Below are 10,787 nucleotides of genomic sequence, written 5' to 3' on the forward strand. Positions count from 1 at the left end.
GCCGTTCCCCACCACAGACAGTGGAAACCGCTGGGTGCTCACGGCCATGGACTATTTCACAAAATGGCCCGAGGCCTATGCTCTGCCTGACCAGGAGGCAGAGACCATCGTCGACGCCCTGACAGCGGGGATGTTCAGCAGGTTTGGAGCTGCGGAGTCCATCCACAGCGACCAAGGCAGAAACTTTGAGTCCCGTGTGTTCGCCACCATGTGTGAGAGGCTGGGTATGCACAAGACCCGCACTACTCCTCTCCATCCTCAAAGTGATGGCCTTGTGGAGCGCTTCAACAAAACGCTTGGACAGCAGCTGGCCATCGTCTCTTCCAAACACCAGCGTGACTGGGGCAAGCACCTGCCTATGGTCCTCATGGCATGCCGCTCCGCCGTCCAAGACTCCACCTCCTGCACGCCTGCCCTCCTCATGCTGGGGAGAGAGATCCGCACCCCTGCGGAGATGGCGTTTGGTCGGCCCCTGGATAGCCCTCATGTTCCCCCGGGGCCGGAGTATGCCCGGAGACAGCCCACACCTTCGCCAGAGAGCAGCTGGTGAATGCAGGTGTGAGGCAGAAGAGGAACTATGACGTGCACACCCAGGGAAGGCACTTTGTGGCTGGGGAGCTGGTCTGGGTCTACAGCCCCCTAAGGAAAAAAGGCAGATGCCCCAAGTTGGACAGTCACTGGGTGGGACCCGGTAGCGTCCTGGAGAGGGTAGGGGAGGTTGTTTACCGGGTGCAGCTTCCTCCCAGGGGGAGAAAGGTGGCACTGCACCGGGACAGGTTAGCCCCATACAGAGGGGCCTCTTCTCCCCAAACCCCAGGGACCCCCACAATTCCCCTCTCTGGCAATGACATTCTCCAGGCACCCACCCCCAGGTGCCGCAGACAACGCTCCAGACAGCCCACCCCCTCTTGTCTCCCTCCCTGTGTCACCGCGTGGTTCCCAAGAGCCACGGACTGTATTACCCGTTCCCGCTTCCTTGTCCCCCATATCCCTGCCTTCATCCCCTGGTTCCCAGAGGGGCACTCTGCGACCATCACGGCCACGCAGGCAAAGGAGACCTCCGGGTCGCTTCAGAGACTTTGTTTGTTCCCTCGGGGACGAGGGACTTTGTGGTGGGGGGGCTGTGTAGCGACCCGCACAGACAGCTGTGTGTTATGTGCTAGGCTAGTAGGGGGTTGTGTTGTACTTACTAGTACCCAGTGTTCGCGGGGTCCGACATGCCAATCAACCTGCTATCTGCCAATCACGGGAATGCCTGGAATGTTCTGATGCTGGGCATCCTGGCGGTTGGCGGGGTGGCGTGGAGGGGGGTTGGGCAGGGGGATGGAGCATTGGAAGTTAAGACCAGGTTTAGCCTTTGTTCTCTCTCTTATGTCTGGCCTTCACAAGAGAAGGTCACGGTTGGCTTGTGGTTATCTTTCACTTATTTGGCGTGGGTTAGGCCAAACAGTAGCCTGTGTAAAGTTGGTTTAATAAACCGTCAATTCGTAAACTCAAGCCTCTGTCTGGACAATTGTTCCTTTATGATCTAGTCAGGTCATTACAATACATTTCAACAGTGTCAATATACACCCCAATGTTAGCCTACCAAAGACTAAGGTACTGAATAACTCGAACATTATCTGAATATTATTGAAAGATGGAGAGTAGCCTGCTCGAAATGCTTTGTCGGTCATTCAGTCATTCTAGGGCTAGTCATCCTCTGAACCAGTATCTGGGTAGAGGAGACGATGAATATGTAGCCTAGGCAGCGGATAGTTAGTGCATGGGCGCTAGATCTGCACTACCGGCTGCCTAGGCTAATAGCCCAGATGCTACTATATATTTTGCCATTAGACAGCACTGCAAGCTTTATGTCAAAATACGTTCGTTACTCACCAAATATCGAGTTTCGCTGAGCAACTATCGTAATTTACTGCCGTCCAGCCCGGTATCTACTTCCAAAAAAGTTTTACATTAACATTTCCAAGCAACCGAAAACATATATTGTCTGGCAAGAATGTATTGTTTTTGACCCAAGTGCGCATGCACCAGGACCTACAGTGGGGCAAAAAAGTATTTAGTCAGCCACCAATTGTGCAAGTTCTCCCACTTAAAAAGATGAGAGAGGCCTGTAATTTTCATCATAGGTACACTTCAACTATGACAGACAAAATGAGAAAAAAAATCCAGAAAATCACATTGTAGGATTTTTTATGAATTGATTTGCAAATTATGGTGGAAAATAAGTATTTGGTCACCTACAAACAAGCAAGATTTCTGCTCTCACAGACCTGTAACTTCTTCTTTAAGAGGCTCCTCTGTCCTCCACTCGTTATCTGTATTAATGCCACCTGTTTGAACTTGTTATCAGTATAAAAGACACCTGTCCACAACCTCAAACAGTCACACTCCAAACTCCACTATGGCCAAGACCAAAGAGCTGTCAAAGGACACCAGAAACAAAATTGTAGACCTGCACCAGGCTGGGAAGACTGAATCTGCAATAGGTAAGCAGCTTGGTTTGAATAAATCAACTGTGGGAGCAATTATTAGGAAATGGAAGACATACAAGACCACTGATAATCTCCCTCGATCTGGGGCTCCACGCAAGATCTCACCCCGTGGGGTCAAAATGATCCCAAGAACGGTGAGCAAAAAATCCCAGAACCACACGGGGGGACCTAGTGAATGACCTGCAGAGAGCTGGGACCAAAGTAACAAAGCCTACCATCAGTAACACACTACGCCGCCAGGGACTCAAATCCTGCAGTGCCAGACGTGTCCCCCTGCTTAAGCCAGTACATGTCCAGGCCCGTCTGAAGTTTGCTAGAGAGCATTTGGATGATCCAGAAGAAGATTGGGAGAATGTCATATGGTCAGATGAAACCAAAATAGAACTTTTTTTTGTAAAAACTCAACTCGTCGTGTTTGGAGGACAAAGAATGCTGAGTTACATCCAAAGAACACCATACCTACTGTGAAGCATGGGCGTGGAAACATCATGCTTTGGGGCTGTTTTTCTGCAAAGGGACCAGGACGACTGATCTGTGTAAAGGAAAGAATGAATGGGGCCATGTATCGTGAGATTTTGAGTGAAAACCTCCTTCCATCAGCAAGGGCATTGAAGATGAAACGTGGCTGGGTCTTTCAGCATGACAATGATCCCAAACACACCGCCCGGGCAACGAAGGAGTGGCTTCGTAAGAAGCATTTCAAGGTCCTGGAGTGGCCTAGCCAGTCTCCAGATCTCAACCCCATAGAAAATCTTTGGAGGGAGTTGAAAGTCCGTGTTGCCCAGCAACAGCCCCAAAACATCACTGCTCTAGAGGAGATCTGCATGGAGGAATGGGCCAAAATACCAGCAACAGTGTGTGAAAACCTTGTGAAGACTTACAGAAAACGTTTGACCTCTGTCATTGCCAACAAAGGGTATATAACAAAGTATTGAGATAAACTTTTGGTATTGACCAAATACTTATTTTCCACCATAATTTGCAAATAAACTCATTAAAAATCCTACAATGTGATTTTCTGGATTTTTTTTCTTCTCATTTTGTCTGTCATAGTTGAAGTGTACCTATGATGAAAATTACAGGCCTCTCTCATCTTTTTAAGTGGGAGAACTTGCACAATTGGTGGCTGACTAAATACTTTTTTGCCCCACTGTATATAACTAGGCGGTGTCAGAGGAAGGCCCAACAAATTGTCAGACTCCAGTCACCGAAGTATGAGACTGTTCTCTCTTCTACCGCACGGCAAGCGGTACCGGAGTGCCAAGTCTAGGTCCAAAAGGCTCCTTATCAGCTTCTACCACCAAGCCATAAGACTGCTGAACAATTAATCAAATGGCCAGCCGGACTATTTACTTTGACACCTGCCCCCCTTTGTTTTTACACTGCTGCTACTCGCTGTTTATTATATGCACAGGTTGGGTAGGTTACTTTCTAAATGTAATCCCTTACGTTACTAGTTATCTGTCCAAAATTGTTATCAGTAACGTAACTTTTGGATTACCCAAACTCAATAACGTAATCTGATTACATTTAGTTACTTTCCCCTTAAGAGACATTAGAAGAAGACAAAAATGTATGTTACCAATTGAACGACATCTATTGCAGGATAAATAAATGTTAAAGTTTACATAGCTGGCCATATATAGATGCTAAATTTCTCCTAACCCATCGCTTTCTACTACATATAATAACACGATTAAATTATATATTTACATTAAAAACCAAAGTCTATCAGAATTCCAGTCATTCCAATAAATGTTATACCCCTTGATCTTCAAGAATAGGACTTGGAAATATGGAAGTATAGATTACCCAAATAGTTTTACCTGAGCATAATCCCAAAACTAAGGATTTATTAGCCAGCCCTACTCTGTTGTCATGGAGGACTGATTGATTCCAGTTGAAAAAGAAATGCCCCGCTCATGGAATGTCATGCTTTGAGCACTACTGAAAAGTGCTATTTACATGTGGAAAATGAATGCCATATGCTGCATTTGCTATAGGCCTATTGTTTACCTTTTTGTTGGTGACACTGTGATATATTTCAGCTGTTAAAAGGGCAATTCCATAGATGAAACAATAACAAAACGGTCGCCCTCGCCTCTGTTTTGGTAAAAAGCTGAGGGATGGGCCTGGAGAAATGTAACCACACTCAGATTAATAGACAGAGCTATGGATGCAAGAACAGACCATCTATGATATCAAAATTCTAGTTTTAACCATGTTATGAGGCTATACAGTGTTTGTTTACATTTACAATGTTTACAAACATTGGAGGAAAACAATCTTATATTTTGGGTTCGCATGGATTGTGACAGTTGAACTAAGCTCATGAGGCATTTATAAATTATATTCTTCAAGAATCAATGGATATATTTTTTTATTTAATTTATAGGTCCAAAAATGGATGTAGCAACTACAAATTGCCCCTTTAAGTCTATCAAAAGTGTGCGAGTTTGAGCATGTGTCCATTTTTTTATCAGCATGAATTAGATTGAGAAAAAAAAGCCCCACATTTATTCCATAGTCAAGCGTGTATGCGCCCGGCAGAGCCACAAGGAGTCGCTAGAGCGCGATGGGACATGGACATCCCAGCCGGCCAAACCGTCCCCAAACCTGGACGACGCTGGGCCAATTGTGCGCCGCCTCATGGGTCTTCCAGGCGCGTCCGGCTGCGACACAACCCGGGATCGAACCCGGATCTGTAGTGACACCTCTATCACTTTGATGCAGTGCCTTAGACCGCATGCTTTCTTCCTCTGGTCAGGAGCTGGGGTAGTTCACGGAGAGCAGGACCATGTTGTGCAGCAGTAAAGATGTCTCCGATTCTAGAAAGCACAGAGAAGAGGACACAGCAAAAAATAATGCATACTATCTGAGATTTATGAGCATGACTGACAAGTGACACAATTGGAAATTAATTAATTAACATCCATGTCAAATTCAATAATATATATTTTTACAGCTTTCCAGGCCGTAGCCCCAGCTATGGAAGTATAGGCTGTCAGTTAAACTTCTAAATATCAATGATGTAGGAGTAGTTATCACTATTACATAAACACATTACTGACGGGCCCCTCAAGGGGTGCAGCTGCTGCAACCAGACTATTTGTTAAATGTATTCATTTGCTCTCAGACTAATTCTAATGGAACAGAAACCATTAATCTAATTTTCTCTGGACAGAGGCATAGAATTATACGAACTGATCAATTGTTAACATGTGGAGAATCAATGAGTCAGTGCATGGATGGCTTTGACTGTTATGTATGTCTTAATCCATTCCACTGTGCATGAGACGTCACACATATGGTTTCAATCACACGTATGTACACACACACACACTCAAGCTCTCACAATAGACTATTTCCTCTGCTGCCGCACGGCAAGAGGTACCTGTGCATCAAGTCTGGAACCAACAGGCTCTTGAACAGCTTATATCCCTAAGCAATACGACTGATAAATACCTAACAAAATAACTACACAGACTATCTGAGTTAACCTTGTTAACCTTTAACCTTGCACATCGATTTATACTGACTCTACACACCTGCACATCCACTTGCATACAAGTTGCTGCTACTCTGTTTATCTTATATCCTGTTGCCTAGTCACCTTACCCCTATACATATCTACCTCCATCGCTCCAGTATCCTTGCACATCTCCGTGCTTCTACACCTGCGTTACTCGCTGTTTGGGGTTTTAGGCTGGGTTTCTGTACAGCACTTTGAGATATCAGCTGATGTAAGAAGGGCTATATAAATACATTTGATTTGATGTAAATATGGTATTGGAACTGACTTTTTAAATATTTACTTAGTTACTTTATTGTGTATTTCATATGTCTTATTCTTATTTCTCATGTTTTTTTCTAGTCATACATTGTTACTGATTATTGCATTGTTGGGTTTTGAGTTTGCAAGAAAGGCATTTCACTGTACATGTGACAATAAAACTTGAAACACACACACACTTTTCCAAAATGTCATGTTGTGGGGCAGTATGTGGAGTGGAGATAGTATGGGATATGTTGTGTGTGTAGGTGGTGGTACTGTAGGTGTCACTTCTTTAGTTAACTACTTAACTTTGTAAGTATGGTGCATTGTAAAATGATCTGGTCAAAACATAAATCTGTAAAGTATGTATTACATACCTTATTAAATTGTTTACATAACCATACCACTGGAAAATAAATATATATATTTTTTATTTAACTAGGCAAGTCAGTTAAGAACTACTTGTAATTTACAATGACGGCCGAGGAACAGTGGGGTAACTTCCTTGGGGCAGAAAGACAGATTTTTACCTTGTCAGTTTTGGGATTTGATCTAGCAACCTTTCGTTTACTAGCCCACCGTTCTAACCACTTTGCTACCTGCCGCCCCAGGTGGTGGGCGTGTTCTTTGTTTTACCTATAGAAAGGTTCTAATCATGGACTAAAATTTTTTTTAAATACGTAACGTGATACTTCGTGTGTATATGACACTATGAGATGTATAACCTTTTGTCTGCATCTGTGCTGATCAATATATGTCCACTTTAAATCCTTGATTCACCAACTAAGAGATCAACAATGTGTCATGTGCTGCTCTGAAGCTCAGCAGTTTTTCCGGAAATAACTCAACTTTCTTGTTGTTCTCCTTCTTGAAAGTTCAACAGATGATCCGGTTATAATGGCATTCGGTAAGAACAACGTGTCCTGTTCCTGTTTCGGGGATTATTGTGTTTAACAGGTAGGCTAAAATCAACAGTAAGGCAAATACTCTCCGCTTCTTCTTAATATATGTAAGATATGAACTCGTGTTCAAAGTGATATCCTGTCGTGTCATTGGGGAAGACCATACAAGGTCGTAAGTTATATTTATCTTCACCTTTGTCAGTTTAAGTGTGTTCACTATGGTGTTTCCATCTTTAAAATGCCTGGACCAAATTTGCCCAGAGTTGACCTTATCTCAACTTCGTGTACAGTAGATTAAATCAGTGAAAACAACGTCTGAAGCTAGGAGAACATGTGCTTTGTTTTCAAGAATTACAGTTGGCTATTTTAAATGTAATGACAGAACATAGCATATGTAGGTTTCCAAATACAACTCTAAAAGATAATCACAAAAGTCCTATACACTTCAACATGTAATTTAAGTGGTAATTTGTAGGTTGGCTATATCAAACATGTATGGAACTTTAAATATGACCTTATAGAAAGCCTGTACAAGACAGGCACATGTAATGACATTGTCTGTGTTTTCCTGGTTTGTTATGAATGTGTTATTAGTGCTTTCTGTTTGAGTTCCTTGTAGAGAGTAAGAGTGCATGTACAGTTTACAATTCTTGTCATAAATCGAATAGAATATGCCTCTTGAAAAAGACAAATGTGATTGATTATGTCTGGAGGGAAAATATGTGTTTGAAATACCAAATATCAGTTGTAATTAGTACATTTAGAGCCAGGTATTACTAAAAGTGTTCACTGATGTCTATATGTATTTGACTTTGCACGTAAAGAGACCCCACAGATGTGTTTTGTAGGATAGGACTCCATTCTCTCCCCTCGACTTGGTTCCCTTTTTCCTTATTACTTCCTTCTTTAGACTCAATTTGAGGGAAGGGAACTATACATGGCACATTGCTGACAAAAGCATAACATGCTATAGCTTTACAAAGCTTTAGCATTTTACAATCACAGGAGCAGAAGTCCCTCCTCAAAATCTATTTTTAGGACTGGAACATTAGCATTTTTCATGTACATTGTAATGTACGGGTCTCTTTTCAGATGGCTTTGTAAAGATCCCTGTGCTCATGAGATGGAGGAGGCGTACACAGAGCTGTACAGGGAGTTCCTCCAACTGCGCTTGCTGTGTCTGAAGCAGGCTGCTTTACTCAAGAAACTCACAGAGAAACTGAGGACACAGCAAGGTCACTCCCATTTCCTTGTTGTAGTACCAAAAATGATATACTTCTCATGCCATGCCTATTCTGCAGGTTCTTATCTTTGTGTTACGATGAGTGTCAAAATCAGTGAATTCAGTGCATATATACAATATCAATGAATCTAGTAGGCTACATTTACATTTTTGTCATTTAGCAAACTGATCTTATCCTGAGCGACTTACAAGACATTCAAGATGTTTGACAGACTTATACATGCTTATTCCTTCCTTAGGAGGAGCCCCTGTTCCTGATGGAGACCCCAGCGTAATGGCATCAATCCCAATCCAGTGCACCCAGAAGAGCTCCGGTGCTCTCCCTGCATGGCCAGAAACCCTAATGGTCCCAACACACAACCCTGCTGCACACTATGGCATTATAAGGCCATCTGGGGCCATGGGGTCACTCACTAATCTACTGGCTAGGGATTTGGGCAGACTACGGCTAGACTTCGCTCATCCAGGGACAGAAAGGAAGGAGGTCCTCAAAGCCACCCTCCTAGGACCTCTGGACCTACCTGGGGGTAATGGAGAGATGGCACCCTCCAGTGTCTCTGGGGACGCGAAGCAAGCAGGTCGATTTTGGGGTGATGATATGACCCGACAAATGTTCAGGGTAGGGTTTTTTTTTTTGACTAGTCATGTCATTAAACATAACATCTGTTTGTCCTCTCCCTCCCCCATCCCCGTGCCTCTCCTAAAACCTCTCTCTCCTCCCCCCTGCTCAGATGCCCTCGGCATGTGGCTCCTTCCTGGACAGTGAGTTTCTGAGCCAGACCGGGGGGATGATGCTGATGTCAGAGGTGGCGCTGCAGTCTCATGTGTGTGACTTCTGTAATGCTGTATTCCCCGGCCACACCACCACCAGGGGAGACTTCATGTGCCACCTCCACACACACATCACCTAGAACATTATTTCCCAACCAGGGGTACTTGGCTTATCCACAGGGGGTACCTGAGAAGACCGATGAGACCATAGGCTTACTGATAAAGTGCACATGAGGGGGTAATTCAGGGGTACTCCAGGCAGAGAAAAAAACTGTTTGTGTTACAGTAACCGAAAATGGTTGGGAACCACTGACGTAGAACTCTGCTTCCCTGCACCACCTCCATCACACACACATCACCTAGAACACTAGTTCCCTGCACCAACTCCACACACATCACCTAGAACACTAGTTCCCTGCACCACCTCCATCACACACACATCACCTAGAACACTAGTTCCCTGCATCAACTCCACACACATCATCTAGAACACTGGTTCCCCCATAACATCTCCACACACACATAATCTAGAACCCTATTCCCCATAACATTGTTTCTGCATCAGCTAGAGTAGTGGTTTCACCATAATATTGTTTCTGCATCACCTAGAGTAGTGGTTTCCCCATAATATTGTTTCTGCATCACCTAGAGTAGTGGTTTCACCATAATATTGTTTCTGCATCACCTAGAGTAGTGGTTTCCCCATAATATTGTTTCTGCATCACCTAGAGTAGTGGTTTCACCATAATATTGTTTCTGCATCACCTAGAGTAGTGGTTTCCCCATAATATTGTTTCTGCATCACCTAGAGTAGTGGTTTCACCATAATATTGTTTCTGCATCACCTAGAGTAGTGGTTTCCCCATAATGTTGCTTCTGCATCACCTAGAGTAGTGGTTTCCCCTTAAAGTTGTTTCTGCATTGTGACCTACCTGCCACCTCCACACACATCACCTAGACCATTTATGAGATTTGTTTGTTTTCCCCAAGAAATGTGTTATTGATTTCAATGAAAAAGGTTCTTACAACGTATATGTATTGATTAAACAGTCTGTTTTCTATGAAACAGAAGTGTACATATACCGCTTATGAAGTACCACTGTTTTCTTATAGCACTAGAGGGCAGTAACAACATACGGTAGGCTACATCATGGGATTTGTCTCAGTTATCTCGTTATTACTGGTACTGTTTTATTACTAGTAATAATAAAAGGACATACAGTCATTTATAAACAGCTACACAATCCATTATAATGTTACACATAATATATGTATAAATATAGAAATATACTTGTATATTTATCCTATCGTTGCTTTCGAAGGAAAACCTCGTAACTTCGTAACCATTCATTTTTTTCGTTGTGCATTGACATTTTTACATGCATCAACTCTAGGGCCAAGAAAATGTATTCAAAATAGCTTCTGAAGTTTCTTAATTGTATGTTTGTTAATGGTAAAGTATGGCTGTTTTCTATATTGGAGATAAGAGGTTTCATCCAACACAGACACTATGTAGGTAAAATTTCTGTCATGATTCTCTGTTGAATGTAGAGCTGAATTGATTAATACATTAGGCCAATTATCTTCAAATAATACTTTTG

General features: G+C 43.2%; 1 protein-coding gene across 4 annotated transcripts; it reads left to right on the plus strand.

Moving 5' to 3' along the window:
• Positions 1-6,972: 6,972 nt before the first annotated feature.
• On the plus strand, positions 6,973-10,266 carry LOC139561781 (uncharacterized). Of its 4 annotated transcripts, none has more exons than XM_071379087.1 (4): positions 6,973-7,177; positions 8,265-8,407; positions 8,655-9,034; positions 9,147-10,266. In XM_071379087.1, exons 2-4 carry the CDS (start codon positions 8,296-8,298, stop codon positions 9,324-9,326), a joined length of 672 nt encoding a protein of 223 aa, XP_071235188.1. In that variant the 5' UTR covers positions 6,973-7,177; positions 8,265-8,295; the 3' UTR covers positions 9,327-10,266. The 4 variants fall into 4 exon arrangements, with proteins under 4 accessions (XP_071235188.1, XP_071235166.1, XP_071235180.1 ...); XM_071379065.1 differs by having other exon boundaries at positions 6,974-7,227; XM_071379079.1 differs by lacking the exon at positions 6,973-7,177 and adding an exon at positions 7,219-7,341.
• Positions 10,267-10,787: the final 521 nt, after the last annotated feature.

Source organism: Salvelinus alpinus, chromosome 2, assembly GCF_045679555.1.
Source record: "Salvelinus alpinus chromosome 2, SLU_Salpinus.1, whole genome shotgun sequence".
Taxonomy (NCBI): Eukaryota; Metazoa; Chordata; class Actinopteri; order Salmoniformes; family Salmonidae; genus Salvelinus; species Salvelinus alpinus.

Excerpts from the sequence above, each read along its gene's own strand:
- LOC139561781 (XM_071379087.1), top strand. The coding sequence starts at position 8,296 with ATGGAGGAGGCGTACACAGAGCTGTACAGGGAGTTCCTCCAACTGCGC. Across the intron at positions 8,408-8,654 it reads GAAACTGAGGACACAGCAAG|GAGGAGCCCCTGTTCCTGAT; the intron begins GTCACTCCCATT and ends TTCCTTCCTTAG. Across the intron at positions 9,035-9,146 it reads TGACCCGACAAATGTTCAGG|ATGCCCTCGGCATGTGGCTC; the intron begins GTAGGGTTTTTT and ends CCCCCTGCTCAG.